This window comes from Oreochromis aureus, linkage group 3 (assembly GCF_013358895.1).
Source record: "Oreochromis aureus strain Israel breed Guangdong linkage group 3, ZZ_aureus, whole genome shotgun sequence".
Taxonomy (NCBI): domain Eukaryota; kingdom Metazoa; phylum Chordata; class Actinopteri; order Cichliformes; family Cichlidae; genus Oreochromis; species Oreochromis aureus.
Genome location: NC_052944.1, coordinates 48560649 through 48588645, shown reverse-complemented (window position 1 = coordinate 48588645; position 27997 = coordinate 48560649). Strand labels below are relative to the sequence as shown.

At 41.1% G+C, this 27997-nt stretch overlaps 1 protein-coding gene across 1 annotated transcript; it reads right to left on the bottom strand.

The window, feature by feature from the left end:
- Positions 1–316: 316 nt before the first annotated feature.
- LOC116319340 (RING finger protein 150-like) lies at positions 317–27997 on the bottom strand. The gene is made up of 6 exons (XM_031738633.2): positions 26913–27997; positions 9901–10151; positions 9408–9562; positions 6840–6936; positions 4885–5140; positions 317–3932 (listed from the first exon to the last, which is right to left on the bottom strand). The coding sequence occupies exons 1-6, from the start codon at positions 27367–27369 to the stop codon at positions 3814–3816; spliced, it is 1335 nt and encodes a 444-aa protein (XP_031594493.1). The 5' UTR covers positions 27370–27997; the 3' UTR covers positions 317–3813.

Here is a 27997-nt window from a genome sequence, read left to right as displayed (position 1 = left end):
TATACTGTATCTATTGAAAATAAAAAGAAATTCAGCTTTTTTTTTTCCCTTTCTAGAAAATGTAATTTGTTGTTGTTGTAGCTCCATATGGACCCATTCATTCTGGACCATCTTGAGTCCTTCCCCACAGCCCCTTATGAAACCTGAGGTCTGGCCTCTATTATGAGTTCTCTGGGGGAACATGATGCCACAGCAGCATCAGTCTCTACTAGAAGAAAAGAGAAACGGATTCAAAGTAGGCTCGAGTTCAGTTCACTTCCACTGTATGGCAGCAGTCACACAGTAAGAGGATGAAAGTGCAAATGTCGATGCGCAGTTAAAGCTTATAACACAAAGCAACTTTAATTAAAACATCACTCACTGAAAATAGGCCAGGACAAGGCATACAAATCAGTCATCTTCATGTGTTATCAGCCCTCCACCATTCTAGATTCAGTCAGCTAGTGTTTACAGGATACTTGGTGACTGGTGGATCTTAGTGTGGACTAATTTCTCAGGTTTGAAGCTGAACCATGAAGACAGGAAAGGTGAAGTCTTGGAACTAAAGTCGGAGAATTTCACAACATAAATTCTGCTTCATTGAGAATCTGAGAGAAAAAGAAGCCACTGGGAGGACTGAAGACAAATTTGTACCAGCTCGAATTTCCAAATATCAGTCTGTTCATCAAATTGCATTTCCTTTTAATTAGTTTTAAAAGACAAGTAAACAATAAACACAAGACTTAAATTTAGTCTTTTACTCTTGTCAGGACAAGATTTTATTTTATTTTTTCCTTGCACAACATTTAAATTTTTTATGTCTTCTTATTTAAGCATTGGAAGTTCTCATACGATCCAGTTTGCCTGGTGGACCAGTATAGCGCTGGTTTTCCAGTCTGCCCTTTGGTCTCATTTCTCTCACTTTTCATCAGGTTACAGCAAAGAGGAGAGGGGAAAGAAAAAAAACAAAACAAATCAGACCCAAAACCTTTTACAGAGAAGCTTATAACAACAGTTTAGGCTCATAGCATCAAGGTCCTTTGCAAACTGTATGTACAATTATACAAATAATCGATAATAATTGGTCAATGCTCAATCACATTGAGAATCATCCAGGCAACAGGTAGACTCGGGAGGGTGGGAAGGAAATCAGTCTTTTTTACAAAAATAAACGTCTCCTCTGGTATCAAAATAGACAACAATCTTTCTCATTTTCGGGAATCTCGTGGTGCCACCGACACCACAATGCGACCGCAGCCCTACACAGTCTGCGTACCAATTTGACAAACTGACAGTGATGCCATGTGGCAAAGTGGACTTGTGTTATATACTTTATTTATTTACATGTTCGGCTTTGAGCTGATGAACACATCCTGATGAAACGCGTTTCCACAAATCTGTCTCTAAAGCTCTAAAAGGATTTCTCTATGCCAGGTACTTTAATTCACAGGAGGTGCTGATGATTTCTTGATCTGTGGAAGTAGTAATAGTATCTAACCTCTACTGTGTGGTGTGCTGACTGCAGATTTGAAAGCGCTTCTTAGGTTTCCTAAGGTTCAGAGAGAGGATCCCTGACTAGCAAGTAAAGGACCCAATCCTTGATTGTCAGGGTTTAAAGGTAAATGTGTCTTTAAAAAAAAAAAAGAAGGAAAAAAAAGGCAGCATGAGGCCATGGTAACAGACACGTGTGGTCAGGCAGACGGATAGACGGCTGGACAGTCAAACAGCAAAACAAGGCAACGCTATAGACAGGGTTCCTACGTGGCATTTGGATGTATGACTGCCACAAAGTTTGCTTAGTTAAGGTTAAGGCGACGGAAGAATGACAAGGGAAGAGTTTCCACTGTGTACCTTAAAGGCTGGGCAGACGTTGATACCTCATTCCTAATTAAAATCAGTTCTACATTAATTGCACACTAATCAATGCAAAAATTGCAACAAAATACTTCTTGTAGCTGGAGTTGATCCAAAAAGTAGGAATCTCCAACAACCGTTTTAGACCAACGAGTTCGTCAGAGGTCACAAACCACAACAAACCGTCCCCGTGCTGTGTTCCACCTGAAGCTGAAAATCTCACGTTCACCTCAGAGAAGTCGGAGATTACAAATTCACTGTTTATGGCCAAATTACTCTACCTTGCTAGGGAACAAAATAAGCCCGTCATTCCAACTACTACAGCTGGAACGTGGTTAACTCTAAACTTCGATCCCAACTCGAACTTCTGATGTTAAAGGAATACAGCACAGCGACTGCAAGCGTTGGAGTTTTTAAACTTCTGTTATTCCCTTCTCGTGCACCGTGGTGATAGAATTTTCCCAAATGGCATGCCAATAAAAACATTATCTGACCCGGCACTGGCCGAAGTATGGACTCGACTGCTACCTTTATTGCAATTGTATTTTGTGATTATGGGTTTGAAGAAGAAATCTCAAAAATGTCACATTTTCATCCCATTTTCTGAAATTGTTTTCACCTTCTAAGGTCTGACTGTTTTAAATATTTTGAAAGCTGATTGAAACATAACAGGATGTCTATTGACCCGATTACCCAGGGTGCACGATGTATTGCCTCCATATGAACCTCTTGTACTGAAATGCCACCGCTACAACAATCCAGAATTTTCTGTGGAGAACCGTAATCTACAAACCAAAATGTGGTTTAAACGTCATCGCTCTTGCAGACAAACATAGGAACCCTGTTTGGAAACCCAACTGTGGACAGAAAGCATCCAAACTAAATACTGTCAGAGTATTGTTAAGATAACGAAGCCTAGAATAACACAGACGGGGAAAAAGGGGGGGAAATTAAAATAAAACAATACTGCGTGTAATTGCCGTTCAATACTGCAGTCAAACTGTGGTAGTAATTATTTCAGGACAAAGCTACCTCTTTACATAAACTACAGACTGAAAAAAAGCCACTGCTCAGAGTAGCTTGTGTCCTTTCAAAATAAATGTCCACCTTTGCAAAATGTAAATCATCCACCGCAGATACTCACACACACATCACGAAACAGTGCCTGGCCTTTTTGCAGGCAAATTAAAATAAGCAGATTTAACAGAGTTTTCTAATAATGCGGACCTGGAGAGGAAGCGAGCAGTCCATCATGATTGGTTTAGCTGTTGTGCTTCCCTATTCGGGAAAACCAGGTAACAGAATATTCCAGGAGATCCAGAGAAAAGTTACCGAACAAAACCTTAATCTATATTCACGGACTGCATACAGAAATACAACCTAATGCTGCTTGAAAGTCCTCAAAGTCAGGAGACCAAAAAAAGTCTTGAAAAGTTTGGTGGCATTTGAAATGAAGGACTCGATCTATACTGCGGAAGCTTGTCAGGGTCAACGAAAGGTTCGTAAGGATATCAAGATGCGAGTCTGGCTGTTTTTAGAAACTGAGGCAGAGCTGCATTTAACCAAGACATCTGCAGACTGAGTTGCACTGGAGAAAAAACCTGGTTAAATCAAGAACCAAGGAAAGGACTGAGACACACTGGAAACACCCACTTAACTTAGTTCCAATATTTCTGGTCCAGACAAGTTGGTTTGGCGAAATCTTGTATCACATATCCATGTAGACGAGCCCAGAAGAACCCTGGTGTTGGATCTGGGTTTAGCATCCACTTGGAAACAGAGAAAACCAGAACCAGATCCTAGGCCTAGCTCAGGTTTAGCTCAGTCGAATGCGGTCAGGTTTGGTTCAGATACATTTTTTTTCTCTTTCATCATTTTGTTTTGTTTTTTTATATAACAGTCAGGTCTGTTATTTAGCTAATCTGAACCTGATTAGAGTCTGGTTTGGGCTGGTTCTGGTTAGGTTCTGCTGTGCTGCTCTCAGGACTTGTCCACCAACTGAGGTTGCTCCAAAGACAATTCCTCATCTGACAGACCCGTTTCCACAGCGATGACAAATGATGCCACTGAGGCGCTGCTCGCCATTGGCTGGAGCTCACCTGAAAGAGAGAAAAAGAGGGCTATTCCTGAGTTTCTGGAGACCTAACTTTGTTTTTAATTCAGATTACAGAGTGGGTTCACAGTTTTCAGTTTCACGGCTGTCTGAAAGTCTTGTGTGAAACCCCTTCAAAAAGTGATGATAAATAGGTGCAGTCCAAACTTGGCCAGGTACAACCAGCTGTTCTGGTCTACAATAACAATGTAAAGTCATTTGAGAGCAATCCAATCTTGGTTTTGCTAAACAGAACCTAGAATTAAGACTCAGTGTTAATGTCTGTGGCTCAGGACCTCAGGCGGGTCATCTAATTGGCAGGTTGGTGGTTTGAGCCCTGCTCCAGTCTGGATGCTAAAGTATTCTTGGGCAAGACACTGAACACCAGGTTGCCCCCTATGTGTTCATTGGAGTATGAATGTTAGAAAGCACTTAGAAGTATAAAAAACTGCTTACATAACTGTGTGTGTGAGTAGGTGAATGGGATATGTTGTGTATAGACTTGCTTTGAGTGCTCAAGTAGAGCAGAATAGTGGTATATAAGAACCAGTCGAAAGGATGTTAGAAAGGATGACATTGAAGCATGACACAGACATGGTAGTAATACTTCCAGGACAAGACAAGAGAACATGTTTTTCTACAGAGAAATGAAAACATCACCAAAATCCTGCCAAAAGTGTCACATTAGCTTTATGTTTCTATAACAGATGGTAGTATGGGACACTTTCATTCAACAAAATTAAGCTAAAATTGTATTTCTGCTTCCTCTTTTGCAGTCACTCAAATAGAGTGCTGATTATCAAATAAAGAGGAAGTTTAAGGGCGTTATAAGGGTGAGGATGCATCACATAGCTCTGTAAAGTGTGAATTGCAGCAGCCATGACTGAAGCGAGTTATGGGGCAGAGACACCACTGGGTGTCAGTGTAAGAGCACTCATCAGATGGAGTGTGACAGTCACCTGTGTGGGTGTCTGTGGTGGCGGTCACAGGGCTGTCCCTCAGGGTGTCAGGGTCCTGGTAGTCCTGTGGGAGCCCCACCCGCCGCACGCCGGGGTCCAGCACCACAGAGGAGCCGCCCTCGCTCAGCGTGCCGTCGCTGGATGCCCCGGACACCACCGCTTCTAGTGCCAGAGCCCCAACGCCGCCCACCCCACTTACACGGCCCAGGTCCAGGTCGTAGTCCAGAGGCAGGTCGTCCAGACAGTCTGCGTTCAGCTGTAGCAGAGCGACATGAAAGAACGCCACAGTGTGATTGTCCAGCAACAGGTGCCCACTGACATCATGTCATGCTACCTAAGATACAGTGAGGGTCTAACCAACCAACAACATGTGTGACAGTCAAAGTTTCTTCGATCTATGTCAAAACTTCACATCTTTGTTCTGAGACACAAGCTAACCTCTACTTCAAAGCTTAAAAACGTTTTAGCTCTGAACACTGAGCGTCACAGATTGACTGAGTTCTGTTGCCAACACAGAAAAAATATTTTTACTGGAAAATAATAAAAAGTAATTTTTAAATCACTGAACAAATTCAACCTAAATGTTAAACACAATACAAAACAATGTCTAATGTAGTAAAGTAAACAGTTCCAGTACCAATGACACTCTTGTGTTATAACTGTCACTATTTAACATTTTATACTAGGTCTCTACTCTTTTTTTATTCATTGCTTTAATGGCCAGTCCAACATCGGGCCATGGTATTTTTTTTTAACAGTTTGCCAGCAACAAACTGTCAGACAAATATTCTCCACTGATGCAAGTAAATGTGATTTTCTTGGCAGATGTAAGTCAGTGGGGTGACCTTTGGCTGAGATGTTTGTGTGTACTTTTACTGTGTGCTTCTCTGTTGTTGCAGTGGTGGACTAAAGCTTCTTCGCTTTGAGAGACATGCCTCAATAATAGTTAGAAAATACAATAAACCAGTACGCAAATAATGGTTAAAAACACCAGTGTGCAGGGACATATGATAAACAGCATCAATATTGTGGCCCTCACTCATAGGTTTCTCCATAGGCAGAGACCACCCTCACTAACCCCTGATGCAAACCTGGTCATGTTGTTTCTAAGCAGACCTGAACCACGGCAGAAACCACTCGGTTCAGAGAAGAGTTTCAAAAAAATTTACACCATCTTAAAAGAAATAATTCTAGTAAAGCTGGTAAAGGACCATTTAAATTGCAGTCATCGAATACAAGTTTGTATGTTTTCTCCCTTCAGTTTTTGAACAAACGAACACTTTCTGTTTTGCAATCGTTTCTTGCAGCTTCAGGAGTTTCCCAACTTCTGGTCTAAAGTGGATATTATCTGCTGAGTGTCTCAAAGAACTGCAAGTCGTTCATCTTTCTTTAGAAGTGAGAAAGTTTAAACAGACTCAGAAAACATTCATTTAATGAATTATGCATTTCCAAAACTGATGATGAACACTTTCATGGAAAACACGTCATATTCTGTGTGTTTATGTATCACTTGCATGGACAGACAGTGGGTTAGGTCTCTGTCGGTAAGAAACTGAGAATGATTCAGACGTCTGGCTTAGATTAAATTAACAGTTTGGAGTTTTGTGACGTGATCCCTTCTTAAGGACAAAACTCACTAAAAAGTTAATTTCCTTATTTGCAGTTTTCACACTCTAAAGAGTGGACAGGACTGCGGCCTTCATTCTGCCCCCTGAGCCCTATGTTTGACGCCCGTGTCTTATCCTCAGCTACCATTACGGATCAGAGGATGCATGACTCGGGGCTGCTACGATAGATCTGCGAACATATGTGAAAAGATCCAGGAAGGACATTATCATCACCTGTTATTTAACCAGCCGTAAACACGTCCTAAACTATAAAATCACTTCCTTTCAGGGCTGCATATCCTGCTCTGTGCTCACTCTAGGAAATATAAAACCCAGTTTCACACTCACAGCGATGCCCAGAGCTTTCAGGATGTTCATCTTGCACATGGGACATGTGCGGTGGTCCAGTAGCCACGGATCCACGCAGCTCTTATGAAACAAATGTCTGCAAAGAAGAAAAACAATAAAATATGGTGAAATCAGTCGCTCTGCTGTGGATCTGAAAACATTAGAAAAACGCTGTGAGGAAAGACAAACATCACAGCTGCTTTCACTTAGCGCAGGCACACAAGAATCTGCGCAAACATGCTTTTTATCCCATGAAACTTGGTTCGTAATCTCATACAGTGCGCCGCACAGCCAGAGTGTTGTGGGGTCAAAACAAATAGTCATTGTAGTCACAACCAAAAATACATTTCCTCTGATCACAAGAAAACAATCTGCCCTGAGCGCAACTCAGCAGCTTCCATCGGCACACAGTGGTTTTGTGATCACATGAAAACAAGACGGGCAACAATTTCATAAAAGGTCCACTCTGCCCGCAACGATCACGGCTTCCATTCAACAAGTTTCGCGTAGGGCTGAACAATAAACACTAAACGGGGCGTTTTCTGGCTGGTATTTGAACAGTTTACCAGTGATGATGATCAGTGTTTTTAAATATTTGGATGCTTCTCGTTCTTCCCTCAGTTTTCACAAAAGAAGATGCAAAAGCAGAAGGTAAACATGCCAGGGTTCAGCACAGACGACGGCCTGATGGTCAATTTAAAGTTCACCTTGGTCAGTGACGGGGTTTCCATCAGAGTCAACAACAACTTTACTTGTGAAGCACCTGAAAGAGGCTGAACCCGCAATAATTTATTTTATTTTATTTATATTTTAGTATTTTACCACTAAAGAGACTGTTCATAGTGACCCATATAAGATAAAACATTTTACAAGGACTGTAAAATGCATTTAGCAGTACATGTGTGAATAATAAAGGCCCAGAGTCACAAAGGCCTAATGACCAATTAGCAGTCGTCTGGCAGCCACCAGTTGCTAGGGAAAAATGTGTATTCCCCACAGGTTGCCAGTGTTTGCTCCCAATCGCTGTCAAATCGATTGCTAAAGTCCCACTCATGCAGGCCAAGAGGAGGGTTAGTGAACCTCTGATAACCGCTGCTCACTAGAGAAAAGTGTGTGTCCAGCAACAAGTTGTCGAGTGTTTTCTAGAGGTTCTCAGCAGATGGTAGTTTGAAATTGGTTGAGAGGTATGCAGTGCTGTGCTGAAAACCTTCGAGACTGCTTCGGATACTAGCCGACTGTTGCAGTTGCTGATTTGGCTGCAAACATCCAGCAACTACTCATCGAGTGATAGTGAAAAAGTCAGAAGTGCAATGCAAAAATGGAAAAGATGCCATTGGCCCTCAAAGTAAAAGCTGACCCTTTTAAAAGTGTTGGTTTTAACAGTAAGGCACAACTTTTACTTTGAAGTCCAAGTTTTTCAAGTTTCATTACAGCTCAAAGAGTGAAATGCTGAGTGTTTGTAGACAAGGACACTACAGACAACAGTGGCAAACTGCTTGTGATTGAAACATTCAAAAGCAGAGTTTTGGTGCAACTGATTTCATCTGAATATTACCAGAAATCCCTCTTTCCTCTTGTTACCATAGGTTTCCAGATGGTTGCTAACCAGCCTGTGTGACTAAGGGCTAAAGTTTAGCCCCAGCAGGCTCAGCTGTTCACAACAAAGACGGATGCGGTCACTGTTTCTGGTGGGACTGCAGCCTGTCTAGTCTGACACACAAGCAGAAAAAACCGAGTCAGTGATGTGCGGTGGAGCCAACATGTTTTTCCTGTAGTCGACAGCAGCAGCACAACCCAGTAAGTTATCAAACCACCGATCAGTAAGCTTAAACATGAAGAGAGGTCTCGTTTCAGCTGCTGTCCACGCCCACTTTGTTTTGCAGAAACAGCCCAACTGAAGTGAGAACAAGTTAAAACCACAGCTGTCTTATTTAGTTTCCATTACTATTAAACGTCTTCTAATCTTTGTCCTCCTCTTTCTAGCACTGACACCTGCAGCACTACATTTATTTCAAAGCACTAAGTAATTACTTAGTAATTTTTTCACAGACATAGATTATTCACATCACTGCTAATTAAAACATGGTATATTCTTATAGACAGCGTAACCCACCAGCAAATAAAGCATTAAAAGTCTGCTGTTTTCAGTAACCCAAACACACTATCCCTGTCTAACAGTCAGAGTAAAGTTGTCGTGTCAGCTCTGAGTCATTTCCCTGCACAGACTAACACTTTGAGCTCATAACCTGCGACAGCTGCAGCGTGAAGACGTCAGGAGACTCCCCAAGGTCTTTTTCAGTCTCGATGACTGTTTCTTCTGTGGCAGCAAAGCTCCTGCAGGTTACAGTGGCCTGACGAACACCAACTGACTCAAAAACACCATGAAAATACTAAAATAGCTTGAATAGTTAGCCCCCCCCCAAAAAAAGAATCACTGACACTGTATGGAAGATATTATCCTGATAGTCTTCATTCAAACTCAGCACTCAGTCCTCAAACATAATACGATCCCCATCTTTCAGTCCTTACTTCCACATTTACGTGAGGCGTTTCTGAGGCTGTGGTTACCTGCAGGGCAGGATGCGGACCACGTCGTTGGCCTTGTAGCCCTCGATGCAGACGGCACAGTTGTCAAAGTCGGGCTCGGTCTCCTGGTCGCCCTTCCTGATGGTGCGAAGCTGCAGCTTACTGATGGCCTTCTTCGCTGCGTCACCAAGACGCCGCTGGAGAGACACAGTGAGTTTTACTTTATTTGAGCTTGTAAATTGTGATTCATGTTTTACAAGCTGAAAACGAACCCTTTCAAATAATGGGTTTGTTATTCAGCAGAGATGAACTACATTAATGACGACACTTTTTAAAAGATAAGTTAAAAAAATGTTTTGCTTCAACTAACCCTGAAGTGATAAAAATTGTATTATTTACTCTTAAGCTTATCCTGTAAAAGATAAACCTTTTCTTCTGAACCATCTCATTAACATAGCATCATATAACTAGAACCTGTTCCTTCTGTCTTCATAAACTAAGCAGAACAGCAGGAGACGCAGACCCGTGTTCGTACCTGGTTCCGGTCTCGCGCGTTGGCGTATCTGAACCTCTGGATGTAGTAGAAGACGAGCCAGGCGAGGGAGATGATCATCAGCACGATGAAGGAGATCGATACGAACACCACAGACGTCCTGCTCACGTACTTCTGCAGGTTCCTCGTCCCGATGGTGATCGTCATGGTGACAGTCACATTTCGCTCCAACAGCGATACGATCTCACGGCCTTTTGGCTCCGGGATCATGATGGCGACGACCTCGCTCACACCTGAAGATGAGGACAGGTGAGAAGTCAGTGACACTTTTAGTCAGTGACAAACATAAAAACAGTATTTAAATTTTACTCCTTAGGTCGATGAAGCTGCAATGAAACTTTAACGCCCGTCAGTATATATAATCCATAAAGATGTGGTTTTGATGACCATTAGAATATATGTTTAATTTTTCCAAGGCAGAGATTATCCTCACTAACGTCCTATGCAGATCCAGTCATTTTGTGTAAAAAAATAAATAAAAAAAAAGTTAAAAAACAAACAAAAAGCTTTCATGAGGAACTCAGACTTCATCATTTCTTTTCTAGATGTAGGAAAAGGTGTCAATATATAAAGATCATCAATGTCACCATTTTGGCCCAAAATATTTGTCAAATTAAAAAAATGAAAGTTTAGAGCTCCATGAGCAACAACCACCAATTACTAAGAACAGGAATAGATTTCAAATATCAAGATGAATAAAACATGAATCTATATTATTGAAGCAAGGATATTTAGTTATATTTAAATCCAAAACACTTCCTTTTGGTTAAGTCTCCTTTCTCTGTCACTAGTATGGCTTTGTAGTGTAGTTCATGTTACCCTAATCCATAAAGTACAGAAAGAAGACAATAGGTTTTGTTGTCACTGGTTGGCTGTATTGCACAAATTTAAGAGAAATAAAATCCTCTGAGACGGTGAATGGATGTGTGTGATTAATACAACATAACTGCTTACTGCAAAAAAGATGAAAACCTGCCAAGTTAAACCGATATAATGAAAAAATATTCCAGTCACACATTTTTGAAAGAGAACAGAGTGATGGGATCAAATTAAAAGAAATTCAATGAGACCTAAAGCTGTGAGTACTTTGGGATGTGGACTCGAGTATGCAAAAAATTTGGTTAGTCTTTTACGGTAAATACCAAATAGATAAAAGGCTGGAACACAACATGAATCTATCCATCAATTTTAGAGCCTGATTTATTTGCTCCACTTTGAGTGAACAAGTGCATTTTTAAGTCTTATAAAAGTTACAAACTCTTGACTCCTGCTGCTCAGGAGCCAAGAGTTTTAACTCCAAACATTCTTCTCAAAAAACAAATAAAACATTGTTTGGAAACTTTGTCTCAACAGGGTTGCACAACCTAACACAAATGTGCTACACTTTTTGGTTTGCTCTAAAACTTCTTTCTAATTCATCCCAAACCAAAAGGGGTTTCACTCTTCACTAACATGGTTTGACCATTTTCTCCTAAACCTTCAGCTCGCTGTAGGAAAAACCCCAGACAAGCAAGTCCTACTTTATCTGTTACTCACAGTTGCCACTTCCTCCAATTAGTTTTATCCCATTTATGCATCAGACAATGTCGTACCATCGTTTGTTTTAACTGTGCCTTAGTATAAATGGAAGGAAGGAAGAGTTTTCATTAGCTTCAGGCCAGCTTTACTTCCACTCCCTGTGAGAAAACTTCCAAAAAAAAAAAAAAAAAAAAAAGTGTTTCCTTTTCAGGGTCTAACAAACATTTAAACTGGGAAGCTTAAGTACCCGCTCAAATAATGAGCTCAGAAGTTATCAGCACAAAGCTTCAGGCTGCTCTAAACGCTCTGTTTGATAAAGTTTTTTTCCTGTACTGGCATGACATGGCTATAAAAATAGAAGCTCCACCCACCTGCTGTTCAAACCCTCAGTTTATGAGGGGCAGCTAATCAGAACAAAACTGGTGAAATTAATTTAAAAGGCATTAAATGTTGAACAGACTAAATAATGCAGCAGTCCCCAGCCCCCGGGCCACGGACCGGTACCTGGCTGCGAGTAGTTTGGTACCAGGCCAGTAGAGTTGAGTAGCAAACGTTTTACCAGAACAGCATCTAAAACTCAAATATATTGTTTCCAGTCATTTACAAATTTAAGGCGGCTAAGCTGCAGACAATTCAGTTTTTCTGTGAAGAAATAATAACTTCCAATCAACTAATCGACTATCAGTGTTCAAATGACCTTACTTGCATGTTATGCAATGAGTTCAGCCAGACTTCAATATTTATTTAACACCGTTTATGGATATGGATGCGTTGATATGCTTTTAATTTATTTACCTTTTCAGTGTCCAGAAAACTGACCGTGTTCACTCGACCTTGTTGTGGAGGTGACCTCAGAGTTCGTACTCGACACAAACACACCCGCACCACACCAACAAATCCCCCCACCATCACCATGGAGACCAGCTCCTCTCCCACGCACAAGGGATTGCCTCTCTAAAAATACTCTGAATACACGATCTGTGATGCACTGCATATTCAGCATTGGGATGGAATTTGAACACAAGATTATATAAGTGACTCTGCGACTACTATAGGATTATTGCAGGATTTCTATAATCCTACAGCAGGTATTACTGCAGAAACCTCTTAATCACAGTCAGTTTCTCTTATCAGAGATTTTGTTTTGTTTTTGTTTTGTTTTTTTTAACCACAGCACACCAACACAGATTTTTGTTGTTCAAAATGATGGATTTGAAGTACACACAGAGAAGATTTCTTACAATTACAAAGTCTCTCAGTGTCAAAGTGTTTGTTAACCAACTGATGCGAGTTTGACAGAAAAGTTCACAGTAACAGGAGTGTACTTGGTCCCCAATAAAATGCAGTGAAAAGCAGGAAAGCTTTTGTTAAGCCAAGTTTTCTTTACAGTGCTGGTTGAGCCTGTTATCAGTTTTTATTTCAGCACCAGTTAATAGCAACAGTCATCTGGAGGCTGTTTATACTGCAGGGTAAAGACCGTACAGAGAGAGAACCCCAACAAACAGATGATTCCTGATAAGAACCTGGAAGCTATGGGTGGGACACGCTCCTTTTTAAGATGAAGAGCGCTCCATCTGAAACTGGCTCAGGGAGGGCATCCATCTGCAACAACTGGGGGAGTGAAGGGAAAGAGAACAGAAGAGCACAGACCTCTGTGACCCTGTTAGGGTCTGTGAAAGGTGCAGGTTTCTCAAAGCTCCTGTTTCCAGTGTACTCACGTATGTCCAGAGGACCAGATTAATGTGATACTGATATCAAACGGTATAGTCAGATTTATCTGATCAATATTTATTTTTTGTGATTATTCATCAACTTAATCATCATGCACTTAATAGAATTTTTTTCAAGTGTGTGGTAACAGAAGTTTTTCTTGAACTAGATTTTTAAAAATAAATCAATAAAAAGTGGAAATGGTTGGAAATGCGGGGTTGTTGTTAGGAAGTTGAGCCCGGAAGGTGGGGCGTTTCTCACTGAAAAGACCATCCTATGAAAGGACAGCGGTGGAGATATCTGTGGGCATAAGGGATCCTGTCATTTGGAGGCAGAAACATTCAACTCCTAAAAGTAGTTCTAGATCAAACTTGTTGATCAAAGATTCTCGTTGGCTTGAGTTAAACTAAACTGTGACTTTTCAGTAGGGAAAACCTCTTTAAAAGGAAAAGGGAACGTTTGGTTGATTAAGCAAAGGAATGGGATAGCTATAGCTGAGGACATAGAGCAGGGTCATCTTCTAATCAGAAGGTTGGTAGTTTGATAACTGACTGTATACCTTGGGCAAGACACTAAACCCTGAGTTGCTCTCCGATCTGTTCATCACGTGTGAATGTTAGAAAGCATTTTGTCGTAGGAAAAACAAGTTGTATAATGCATTTGAGTGCTTAAGAAGGAAAACAAAAACCTGTCCATTTACCACTCACATTAGGTGTTAATATCTAAATGTATGGTGCAGGATAACCAATCAGACTCTAGCTTTCATTGGTTCACGCCAAAGTTCTTCCAGAAGTCATGCCCTTAGCAGCTTCCTTTGAAATGCTTCCAACATTCTTTCGAAGCCTCTATCTTAACGAAGGGAAAGAGAACAAATATCTGACATTTTACTTCCACGCCCAGTAGGCATGCTTGCCACCACAAAGCTGAAATGTTGTGAAACTATTGTGCACATGCACTCTTTGTTAATTGTCTCAATTTGAGCCCCATGTCTCCTCTTTACATAATGTTTCCATTTCCAATTTACCAAGCTGACTTCTCAAGAAGGCAGACCGCACAACTGGCAAAAAAACAAAAATAACAGAAACAATCAGGCCAAAATATTTTATAATGTTAGTGGATCACAAATATCAATGACAATGATCTGCACTACTGTCCAACCTTGTTAGACCTACAACCTGAAGTGCTGATCTAGGACAAATATTTGGCACTTTTGTGGGCTCAAAGGGCTTGAAGAGAAAAAAAAAAAAAAAAAAAAAAGAGTAACATTTTTGAACTCCGGGGTCAGGTCAGGGTGTGCAGCTGGTAATGATTCGGTGTGCTGCTAAAGGATGCTCATGGCGCAGGATTGTGAGCTGCACCTCCGAGCCAAACCACAACTCCAAGCTTCAACAGCTGCTTATTCTGAAGCTGAAAATACACAAATGCACAAAGACTCATGAACACAGCAAGTTCAGTTCTGCACAACTGAGGAGAAAATTTAATTTGTATTTGCCTGTCATTTGGGCTGTTTTGATTTAGAGTTGAGGCCATCCTTGTGACTGAGGCCTGACTCAGTACAAACGCACCCTCGTGTCACCCCGAACGCACAGAAAAATATCCCAGAGGAAGGTTTGCTACCAGACTAAGACTTATCTGCAGCTCTGAAGTAAAAGTTCGATTCCACAATACAGATTTGACAAGTAAAAACAAGTTCATCTGCAACGTTGAAGTGTTTAACTACAAAAATGCACCCAAAAAGGAGAAACTCTTTCACAAGTGGCACAAGAATGTCGCATTACAAGTTTATGGCCAGACATTGGCACATTTAGGCAAACGTTTGACAACAAGCTTGGGATTAACTGCAGGAGAAACTGGGAGCAAAGGCTGGTGTCAGAGTTTGTACAGTAACTTTATTCAAAATAGCGGTAACAGAGCATCCTGAGCATAGCAACAGAAATATTTTATCTCTTCCTCATGACATGCAAATGGGTATGTAAGGTGCAGTAAATCAGCTACAGTATTATATTTCTCCCGACTTCTCTTCAACTTCTAATTCCTGTGTGGCCATCATAAAGGTACGTTTTTTCTATTTCACAGTTTGCTTAAGGAGTTCCTCAAGGCTTAGTCCACACTCTTCTTCATTTACACACAGATCAAAACCATCAGAAGCATAAGGCGGATTCATACAGATATATTTACGATTTGAATCTCGAACCTCAGAACTCCTAATGTGAGACTAATCTGTTTTTATTGTACAGAACAAAAACATGTTTACGTAAACATTTTTGCTCCATGTCGTTACAGGACTTACCAACTGGTAAAAGCTGTTTGACTTTTGCAACACAAATCACATCAGCTAACAAAAGCCAAGCCAGACAACTCCAGTATGAGTTTGCTAGCATTAAAATTAGCAAGCTACCCACAGATAGCTACCCATGCTACATGAATCTGGTGATGATCAAATAATGTAACAAAGAAATGTGAAAGTAGTGAATAAAATGACCCGATCTGCCCCAGAATTTCAAGTAATTAGCCAAGATTATCCACTCAAGACAATAGTTGGTGGGGTTTGATAATATTGTGCAAAATTACTTACCTGCCCATCATTTTTTTATATTTTGCTTCAAAGAGGCCAGATTGTTTAAAGTGAGACTGAGGATTAGGTTTCCAGGCTTTCTGAAGGTCTTTACAAATTTTAAGGGCAGTCCTTATATCTGACCTTTCTCAGATATGAGGAGAGGGGCACCTGAAAGTCATGGTCTTAAAACACAGGAGGGGAGCAAAGACAAATCCAACAAAGATCTGACACTGGAGCTGAGACATGTGTCAGACCCTTCAGCTGATCCAGCTGCTGTCAGTGGAAAAGTGGCTCTCAAGAAGCCAAATTACACAGCTGGACTGGAAAAAAAAAAATCAGCAGTAACAGGTCTGATGGAGAGATGAACACAAATTTAAATTTCTGCTTTAACAATCATTTTCAGTATGTACAGAGGAGGTAAGGAGGGAGGTCTGTACCCATCTGTAAAAACTCTGTCATGGTTTGGTGCTATACTGCAGACAGTGTTCTTGGAGACACATTAACTAAAAAAACAAAACAAAAAAAACAAAGGATATTTAATTTGTTAAAAACTGCAAAGTAGCAGCATAATTACTAAAGATGAAGGGATCAATTACTGCCACCATTATATAAATGCATTTCAAGCATTTTGCCTCCTTGTTCATTAAAACAGGAATATCTGTTCAATTTAATTTTTATTTTATTGTGTAACTTGAAGGTTTTAGGGTTTTTATTATAGATGGAGAAACGTTTACATTAATGTGGAATCTTCCAAGCTGAAAGACCAACGTCCATCGACTTTGACCTGGATAAACACAGATGGCGGATACTTCAGATTATAATCTTAAGGAAGCTGAGGCTGAACTTTAATGTTTGCTCAAAGATCAGTATATTTGCTCAGTAAGCACAGTCTAGCTGACCACAGTTTAGGAAAAACTCCCTCGAGGCCTGCACTGAACTCACATGACCCCGACCAACACACGAACACAAAAATTGATTAGTCTTGCCCTAAAAATAATCCCCTGGGATCGATGTGCCTCTCTCCCCCACACAAATTTGTATTTCTATACTTGTTGTGAGAAATCTCTCAGAAGTTACACAATCCCAACCCTTTAACACAAAAACAGAATTTCAAATGAAGTTTTTATGGGATGGACCAAAAAACGTTTTTAAGATTTGTTTCTCTCTGCTTATAATTTATAACTATTGACAACTAACTAAAATGTTGCACAAAGAGAAAAGTGACTCAATCACACTTGTCCTCCATGCTGCAAATTTATTTTCCAGTTAAACCTCCAAACTACATGATAAATAACTGCAATTTGGTCAGTCTCTTTAGTAGGGTTTGTTTTTGTTTTGTTTTTTTAAAAACACTCAGTAAAAACAAAGTAAATCTCTCCATGGAACCAATAGCAGACAAGCTTCAGATCTGTGAAGGCTTCAAGCTCCTCCTCAAATGTTTCTGTATTTCAGGTGTTATGTCATTTTTCTAACTTTAGACCACAGTGAGACTGATTCAGCTCGCAGTCATCAGCAGCTCTGAACTAATCTGCCGGATAAACGGTGGGACGATAAAGCAGCTGATTCCACATAGTCCTTTTTTTTCCAGGTGGATTAGCACAGAGTGAATTCCTGACCAACAGAGGAATTCACCAACTTGACTTTTCACTCTGACAGTACTGATTTCCATCTGATATCAGAGATTTTTAAAGCCCCTCTACAACCAGAAATCCTGCATGTGGATGTTTTAGCATCACTTTTCTGTCACATCAACTTATTTTGGCAGAAATTGACCAAAAAGCTCAATAAAGTCTCAGTTTTCCAGAGTGCCAGTGTCACTTTTATTTTAACTGTATTATTTGTTGTTTATTGTAGGCTAGGGCTGTTCGATATAATGATATATATCGGCTGACGATATAAAAATGTCTATTGTTTCATTTTATGCTATCATTTGTTTCGTGGTGTCGCAAAATAAACTGTTTACGGCAATATTTTTTTCATCGTTTTGATGGTCACTGTAGTGGCTATATTAATTTCTTAAAGTTCTCTCTTTCTCTTATATTTAATATAACCACACTAAGGATGGACAAGCGCCTGTTTTTATGTGTTGTCGTTAGCAACAATGACGGTGACACCATCGCGTGTCTGCTTGTTTATGTTCCACATAAACCTTTCACAATGAAGCTCAAGATCCTGTTGAGATTTTTCAAAATAAACTGAATCACGTGAAAGAGCAGATTATTTATGGATGAGAAGTAAAAAAGAGCCGCCAGGTGCTAAAAAATAAACCTTAGACTCAAACGTTAGAACAGGCTTTTCCCCGCAGCACGCCGTGTAATAAATACAAAGAAAACGGCGGCCGTTACAACTTATGTCTAAAAATGTATAGTTTCATGCATCGGTTAAAACACTGGACTCCAGCTACATGACGCGCAGCCCGAGAGTCACAGAATTTACAGAAAATGTTACATTTTTGTGATTTATATTGTTATCGGGACGATAGAATTCTTATATCGGGATATGAGATTTTGGTCATATCGCACAGCCCTATTGTAGGCTGCGCTATTTTTACTCTTTATCATGCCGCTGTAACAACAATTTGCCTCATGGGACCAATAAAGTATCCATCCATCCAATCATGACTACTGGAATACTGTTTGGGTTTTTCCAAGGGTGGCTGCAAAGGCAAAGACCACCCATACCTCGTTTTCTTCTATAAGCAGGTCGGAAATATGACAGAAACCTCTCAACAGGTTATTCCTCGTAGGTTTTCAAGAGGTAAAGAGTTGATTTGTCCACATCAATCAATTCAATTTCTAAATACATTAAATTGTAAAGACCCAACAATATTACAGGAAAACCCCAATGATCAGACTATCCCCTGTGACCAGAACTTGGCGACCGTGGGGAGGAAGAAACCCTTTTACCAAGAACAGAACTCAAAGAACCAGGCTCAGTGAGGTTGGTTGCCGGTTGTGGTGTGACAGAAAAGAAGAGACAGAATACAGGAGAAAACAGTAAAGGCCTTGTGACTGGGATTCCCTCATGTTTATAAGTCGAACTTCATTATTTAGGCGAGAAACAGAATGTCAGGGACACAGTGGCTCACTTGGCTTATGACACAGTTCACAGGTTATAGTAATGGGTACAGATAGAAAGTGTTGTTGTCACTGGTTGGCTGTGCTGCACAAACTAATAAAAAACACAAAAATCCACTGAGACACCAGAATGGCTACAAGCAACCACATCCAGGACAAATTAATCGAATCACCAAAAACAAAGTGTTTGTACTGAGGAGTATTATGCCTACAGGGTCAGTAGTAAACATGCCTTTAAAAGAATTGCCTGGAAAAGGACAAATGTGAGCTCGGCTTTGGGCAAAATGTAGGACAGGACCTTTTACATGATCACTGTGTACCATTCTGGACATAAGGACAGAGGCATGAAGCCATCTGTCCTTCTGCTGGTTGAACTATTTAAAAATAAATAAATTAAAACAGTTACTGCTTACAGCAGAGTTTCAAAATCACATTTCAAAACTGGAGCAAATTCTTCCCTTTTCTCTTGCCTTTTCTGTCACATCAGCACCTCATTACTGCGTATTTTACAAATCAAGACACTCATTTCTCGTCTATAGCTGTTTTATTCAAAATGCGATGGCTCGATGCCTGACAGGCGCACACAAATTAGACCACACTTCCCCTGTTTTGGCTTCTTCACACTGGCTCCCAAAGCATTTTAGAAACTATCTGAAGACTTTATTTGTTTTTAAGTCATTAAATTGTGTTTGCGCCTTCTTACCTTTCTGATCTTCTAATGCACATTCCCAAAAGATCACTGAGGTCAGCTGACCAGATGCTTCTGGTTGTACCATGAAGCAGATTACAGCCTTTTGTTGGGATTAAATAATTTGCACTGCCTCAATAATGCTATGCTTTTTTACTAATAAGTGTTATAAAGTCTGACCCTTCAACTTACAACTTCACCAAAACGCAACATCATCAAACCCCGTCTGAAAATTCATTTTTACTCCTTCGTACTTAAACCTGATCAGTCTGTTTTCTGTATTATGTTTCTTTATCGCTCCTATTGTGGTTTTTTTTTTTTTTTTCATTTTTTTTTTTTTATTTGTCCAGCACTTTGGTTAACACTTGTTATTTTTAAATGTGCTTATAAACAAAGTTGACCACTGTAAGTTAGAGCCATCCACACATTATGAATCAGTCAGTTAAACTTGTCTTTGGACCGCTGCTTCACTTTACTAATGTTTGCATTACCTCTCTGCAGACCCTCGGCACTCATGTTTCTAACATTAACTTCACTGTTTGTCATTTCAGCATGCTGAACAGGATCCTCTTCAGCTTATTTATACTCATATTTTTAGTTGGCTGCCCGTGTTTGCATACCTTCAACTTCACATTTTTGAGGCCTGTTTGTGTTTGCTAGACTTCCTGAAACAGCAGCAGAAGCCTGGAGAGGTAGAGAGAGCTGCTGGTGCGGTCCAGGCTGCACATCGATGCAGTGCTGCTCTAATAGTGTGCAGGAATCAGTTAAAATATGTCAGCATTATACTGGAATTATTAACAGCGAGCAAATAATTTTCCTGCTTGTTTCAATCCATTTCATAAAACACAAAACAGAACCAAAGTTTTTTGCTCAATGAAAAAAAAAAGAAAAAAAAAAAAGAAACCCCACTTAGAAAAGTTTAGCAAAAACCAGTTCAACTGCAATTCTCATGATTTTCATTTGGAGAAAGTTAATTTTTCCTTATTGTGCAGCAAAAATCCTGCAAATAAATGTTGGACGCAGCTGATTGGACAGTAAACAACATCTTTTGGTTTAGGACAGACTGTTTGATAAAGGAACAAAGGTTCAAGACCACACTCTAAACAAAAAACATTTTGCACTGTTGCCCGCCTTCTGCAGATGATTCATGATAAGCCTTATCAGCAGATTAATCATGATTCATCCTCACCTACTGCGAGTATTTAATCTGCAGCTTTTCTGCTGATCAGTGAAGTCAGTTTCCAGTCAAAAATGTTACTGTGTTGTTATATAATGCGGTGAAGAGGCAGGAAAGCAGGAGGAGAGAAAGAGTGGAGGAAGCCAAGCAGGGCCTCGGGTCAGAGTCAAACCCAGGCTGCTGCATTTAGCCTTTGTGGCATATGGTCGCCTGCTCAACCTGCGAGATAAACCGGCACCCTGTGAAGTCTCAGCAGCAATCTTATAACAGAATCTCTGACTTTCTGGCAAAAACTAAAGTAAAAACTATGTGATGGCCCTCACCAAGTACGTGAGTCAGCTTTTAATAAGAAGCCAAGTGATTACATGTCCAAACAACAAACAGCGTCGTTGAACTTGTGGATGACCGGCCAGCTGTTGAACTTCTGGAAAAATGATTTAACCTGCGCTCAACTGTGCAAAGACTGATTTGCAGAAAATGACCCTGACACAGAAAACGTCATGAAAAACTGGATTTAAAGCAAACCAACCACCCAGGGCTTTTTTCCCCCCCCCTTCCTGAATTCATGGCATCTAAATTTGGGTGTGTAGGCCTGCCAGGGATCCCTGAAGGAGTTCCCAGCTGTCAGAGAAACAGCTGTTACTTCACTCAGCAGCAGAGCGACTCAAAAGACCACCACTTACGGTGCTACAGAGCAGTCAGCCCTGTTATGTAATTCAGCGCTAAATCGTGACCAACATCAAACGTCACATGGAGTTTCTCTGGACATAATCGAATGACAGGAGCCTGTTTTCCATAATCAGTCACTGTGGATGCAGCGGAGCTGGGAATCCTGTCTGTTTCTGTCAGAGAGGCACTGTGTGGATGACGGACACTGACAGCATCGTTTAACAAGTGGAAATAAATTGATAAAGAAGCATCACAGACCTTCAGTCAGCACTCTGAGACAATCTCTGATTTCTATCTGTTCCAACCCAATGGATGCAAATAAAAGGTCAAAAAATTACTACTTTCTTGTTAAGAAGTCTCCAAAATGTTCTTTTTTATATGAGCCATATCCTGAAACTCAAATCTCAAACAAAAGAGAGAAGACTTGACAAAACTTTACAAAACACAGCTTCAAAGAAAGGGCCCTTGGTGGTTGAGTCCGCAGCAATGAGCCCATTCAACGTGTAACGAGTCTGCATTTGTGACTGTTACTACTAGAGATGGACCGATCTGATATTACGTATCGGTATCGGTCCGATACTGACCTAAATTACTGGATCGGATATCGGCGAGAAATAAAAAATGTAATCCGATCCATTAAATATCAAAAAAAGCACCTCACAAAACTTGCGACACGGCGTAACTCGGCTCATAACCGTAGCAGTCGGAGCAGTGTGCTCACATGATAGAGCGGCTGTGTGTATTTGTAGCCTCGCTACCAAACCAGCATTTCATCTCCGAGGAAGTTATCCCAGAGAGAAGTAAAGCAAGTGTGTAAGTTCATCTCTGAATGTTTGTAAAGCATTCCCACGCTAAGCTTAACAACCGATATATGGAGCGACTGCCTCTCTCTCTCCCTCCCTCCCCTTCCTGCGGCTACTTCAGTCATGAAACTGATCAATGATCAGCTGATCGGCTTTTCTGTCGCGAGTCCGTCTCTCTTCTTTGTTTTTGGTCCACTTTGCACCAGAAAGAGGAAACCAGCGGCTGAACAACAGCAGCACGTTTAAGCTTGATAAGCTGTTGTTAGAATTTATTTAATATTACTTTCTACACCAGGATCCTTTTCTACGTAGCTGACGGCTGGTAACTGTGCAGGGGCGGATCTAGCAAAGTTTAGCCAGGGGGGCCGATGGGGCATGAACAGGGAAAAGGGGGCACAAAGACATACTTTTCTTTCTTATTCTCATTTAAAATGTCTAGCTTTTAATAAATAATTATCTGAATCTAACACCCAAAGTTTTAATCTGATGTAAAATGTATAGAAGTCCATTACTGTATATAGTAACTGTTAAGTCTAATATACCCTAGTAAGCTATAGTACTTTTTCCTTTGGGAAGGTACCATCTGTGCAGTCTGCAATTCTGTAGAAGAAAGATGTTGAATCTATTTAATTATTCTTGAAAAATAATTTATTTCTGTGCATTTTTTTTCATCCTGCATCAAATTAAAGTTGATTACATCGATTAAGCATCGTGAGGCGGAGGGTGGGGGGTGGTTCTGTTTTTTTTTTTTTGCTGGGAGTTTGCAACCCTATTAGTTGGGTTGCTTAATATTTCTGCTAAGTACTCTTTAAAATACCAGAATAGGGAGGATGGAGTAGGTTTAAGTTTATTAGATTGATCAGTGTTGCTGAACTATGAAATATTTTGGGCACAGTGTATTTTTTACATACAGGTATAACAGAATAGCTTTAGTGTTGTTGTTTATTTAAACTTGAGTATTAACTTATACAAAATGCAGCAAGATATTAAAAAAAACAGTTTTATTGATTAAAAAATACACTATATCGGATTCATATCGGTATCGGCAGATATCCAAATTTATGATATCGGTATCGGACATAAAAAAGTGGTATCGTGCCATCTCTAGTTACTACACAGAGGGGGTCTTCTGACTGAAAATGGTCTGTTCGATGGGCGACTATGCCTGTAAGTACAACTGTGCCACACATACAGCACTGTGCACAAGTCTCAAGCCTGTCCTCATTTCTTTACATTTTGAGTCAGACTTCCCTTTATTTTGCTTATACTGGTCTTGAGTAACAGCTCTGCAGGCTCTCTGAAGGTCTTTCAACATTTTTCTTATGACTTTGGCTGCCTTTCACGCATTTTCAGATCAGTCCTTGTACCAGACCAGTTTCACAGAAATGTTTTGCTGTTTGTTAACACTGACCTATGAATCATTTAAGGATGAAAAGAAGACCAACATAACTCAGGGGACCAATGAAATAACACATAATAACGTAAAAAACACAACTTATCAAAGAACCTATTTTAAATCCTGTATTTAGGCACTTTGTTACTAGCAGCCTGTTACAAAAGCACATAATTTGTTCCCAATTCTTTAGTTTGAAAAATACAGTCCGACAGACGTTAAATATTTTGCACCAACAAAGTGATCCCTAAGGAGTTATTAGCTGAATAATCAGCATCTCTCAGTCCTTAAACATGTTTTGGAAACTATACAAGTGGCGGATAAAAGATGAAATAGCCGGCTTCAAAACAAAATATATAAAAAAAAAAGCAAAAACCCGACTCCGGATCTGCGAGATCCATCTGACCCTTTAGTTGATCTCCAGTTCAGTCTGGGGCTGCATTTCAGCCAGTGGTGTTGGGCATCTTCTCAAAGCTGATGGAATTATGAGCACAGAGAAGTACTGTCAGATTATAACCCACCATGCAGTACTGCCAGGAACGCGTTTGATTGATGACAGCTTCATTTTTCAGCATGCCAATTTTACCTAACACACAGCCAATACAGTAAAAGCATACACAGATAGAAAAAAGGAAAAAAAACAAACAAACAAACACACACAGTTGAAAATTATCACTCATGGACTGGCCTCTCCAGAGCCCAGACCTCAGCATTGTTAAAGTTGTGTGGGATCATCGCAACAAAGAACAGAACTAAAAGGACCCAAAACTGAAGCCTGGAGAACCATTCCTGAAGACGACTTAAAGAAATTACAAGAAAGTTTCCTAAGATAATTCAGGTTGTGTTGACGGATCAAGATCATCATATCAAAAACTGACTTTCATTTCATTTGTACCACCTGTTACATACTGCATGTTGTAAGGCAGGTCTTTCCCATTTTCCTAGCAAAATATAAAGAAATGAGGGGGTGGAGTCTGTACAGTACTCTAACAGAATGAACGCCTTATATGTCAAAGGAGATGAAAGGCAGATGTATCCTGGTGTGTTTGTGGTACAAATCTGAGCATCAAAGACCTGGAGACAAAGATGACTGCAACATTAATGATCCTTCTACATACAGGTCATCTACAGACATCTGTTCAGTTTCACTTCCACAAGATAACAGTTTATTGCCCAAAAACTCTCTTTGACTCGAGCTGAAAGACACAGTAAGTGAGTGTGGAGCATTTTAATGAAGTTATCAGACAAAGAGCATCGTTTGCCAAATTGAATCGGATACAGCACGGGTAGAGCCACGCACTGAACAGAAACACTACAGGTGCTGAAGAAAATTAAAATCCACTAACGTTTTTAGACATGATGGATTTCTTTATAACAAACCTGCATCCTTGTTCCAAAATCCAACATTTCTGCTAGACAATCTTGGATTTTCTGCCTGAATCTGCTGTGCAACTCACTTTTTAGATATTCAAATGCATGCCCGCCCGCATCAGTTCATGAGGAAAATGTTAATATTCATATAAAATATGAACATATAGAGTGTCACAACCATGAATATAAATGAACTCAAATCACTGTACACTCTGTCCTGAACTGGGGTGTTTTTACCCGTGTAGCCAACATAAACTTTTCCCGAGCAGACTTCTTGCAGCACCATGCTCAAAATTCAGCGAGGTCTTTAAAAAGAGCCACTTTGTTTGGAAAGCAGACTGCATGGCTAGGTGCCTGATTTCATACGGCTGTGGCAATAAGACTGAACTAAAATATTAAGAGGAAAGATCCCATACTTTGGTTTACATGGTGTGTATTTTGTGATTTCTTTTTTCAATTTACTACCAAAAAAAATCCTTGTGGGACTATTTTGAAAGGTCAACTACTGACAATCATTTAGCGCCTGTGCTTCCTGCCAGTACGCTGATCAGACTGTGCAATTCTCCAACTCCACCACCCTGAAGATGCTGGACCTTGTTTAGATGTGAAGACCTCAGTGAGCTAGATGCACACTCTAACCAGAACGTGCAGCAGGTGGAGAACTGGTTCATGTGTCAGTAGGATGAGCTCACAAAGGCCGAGGAGCAGAACAAGAACTGCAAGCTTCAGTTCAATGCTGTGGAGTCTTGAGTCTGAGAGAGTACTTTCTGAAGCAAGTTTCCTGCTTCAGGGTCGGCTACTCCTCCACAATAAAAGGAGCCAGCTAAGGTGGTTCAACCATTTGATTAAGATGCCTCCTGGGTGAGGTGTTTCGGGTATGCCCTCACAAGAGGAGGCCCTGGGTAGGCTCATGTCATGTCCCTACATGACGGAGAGATTATGTCTCTCAACTGGCCTGAGAAAGCTGAGAGCTAGAGGAGGTGGCTGAGGAGAGGAAGGGCTTCTCTACTCAGGCTGCCGCCGCCCAGAAAAGCGGCAGAAAGTGAATGGCTTCATGGGTGCAACCGTGATATTTCATGTGTGTGTTAACTTCACACTTAACTTGTTAAGTGTTCTAGCCATTCACTTCACCCTCTAATCCAAGGGTGGCCAACTCCAGGCCTCGAGAGCCGGTGTCCTGCAGGTTTCAGATGTGGCCTTGATCCAACACAGCTGATTTAAATGGCTAAATTACCTCTTCAACATTTCTTGAAGTTCTCTAGAGGCCTGGTAATGAACTAATCATGTGATTCAAGTGTGTTGACCCAGGGTGAGCTCTAAAACCTCCAGGACACCGGCTCTTGAGGTCTGGAGTTGGCCACCCCTGCTCTAATCTAAATGAGGCAACTTCTTGCCCCAACACACCAACAGGTGAGACCAAAACACCAACCACAACATATAAAAATGAGTGAAACCAATGGGTGTGTCAGTGTGGCTATTGTACCCAACACTGTCTTAACCTGTACACACATCTACATTTTACACTTAACTATTTCTCCGTGTCATCCATAGTAAAGCAGTCCCCAGTGTGAGTGCTTCACCCTGCCCAGTGAAGGTGGCAGCAAGACGGTACCTCCACAGATGGGAGAATTTTGAAAGTGGGGAAACACAACTTTAAAATTATATAAAAATATACAGCTCTGCAAAAAGTGGTTCCTCTAGTCTAAACTACACCATTTCCAAATAAGGAGAATCTGGGGACAGTTTGCATATAAACACCGTGCCACTCCTCCTTGGACTGACATAAAACTAAATGACTCTGAAAGATACAACACATCCCTTATAACAGAAATACGTCTTGAGTTGGACTCTTTCCATGACATCTGCATTAAGAAATTAAAATAAACATTGTCCACGTCACCTTTAATCCCCATAGTTCACCCCAGCAGCAAACTACCCAACTTACAAAAGCTAAACAAAGCCACTTCATAGAGGGAGGAAATCGAGTTAAATGCACATTTATTGGGGTGAATAAAGCAGAGCATCATCTACCTGAGTGAGGCATGGTGATGGTGTCGTTAGTGTTGGTGGAGCCCACATTAAAGATGACCACCGCAGAGGCGTTGTGGGCTGCAGCGTGGCGGATCTTGTCCTTGTAAGTGCAGTTGCCCCGGGCTATGAGCGCCACCCAGGCCCCGGCCTGAGCGGGCACCGCAAAGCGGGTGTTGGGGTCGCAGGCCTGGCGGTCGAGCGGTGCTGCGGGCAGGACCAACACCCCCTTGGCGTCCCGCTTCGGAGAGTGCTCGCCATATCGCCCGCACTCAGTCTTCTCGGTGCGCAGCTCCGAGGTGGCCGGGTCCACGTAGGTGATGTTGACGAAGGCGGTGTACCACTCCTCCCGCTCGGCCACGGTGAAGTCCAGGCACAGCAGGTGGACGAAGCAGAAGGAGAGCAGCCACGTAGAGAGGGCCAGGCTGCGGCAGGCCGCCACCAGCGATCCCGGGGCCATGACGAGCCTCCCCGGGGTGAGAGCGAGCTGTGAGTCGGTAGGTCGGATGAGCCCGATAGTTTCAACGCTGGAGCCTCCTACCCCACCATGCTAAAAGGCAAAACCACCGGGAGCGTGTTTAACTCGCTTATACTCCCTTTTTTCCACAAGAAAGGGAAAAAAAAAAAAAATCCCTGTTTTTAGCCGCTCCCCTCCACTACTCTCAGGCTACCTAGCAGCAGACGCCTGTTAGCAGTTTCCATTTCCAGCCGTCGCCGTGAACTCGATGAGAAACACCCACGAATAAACGCCTAAATGCGCACAGCTGAGGGGAGAAATCACCGCAGGAGTGACTCGACGTAACCCCGCCGAGGAGAAGCACCAGGCGGTGGGCTGACTGCACGCAGACGTTAATAATTTGCTGGAGATTTAAAGCTAAGTGCAGCTGCAGCAGCAGGCCAGCGCGGCTGCATTGTTTTGACTGGGACACGGTCCACTGGTAAAGTCACGGAAATGTGGACTGCTAGTTCCGGTTATGACTCTGCAAAATAAAATCATTTTCTTTTTCTTTAATTATACGTCTATGATACTCGATTAAAGCTTGGATTGCTCGTCAGATTACGAAAAAATTTCAATATTTTTATGAAAC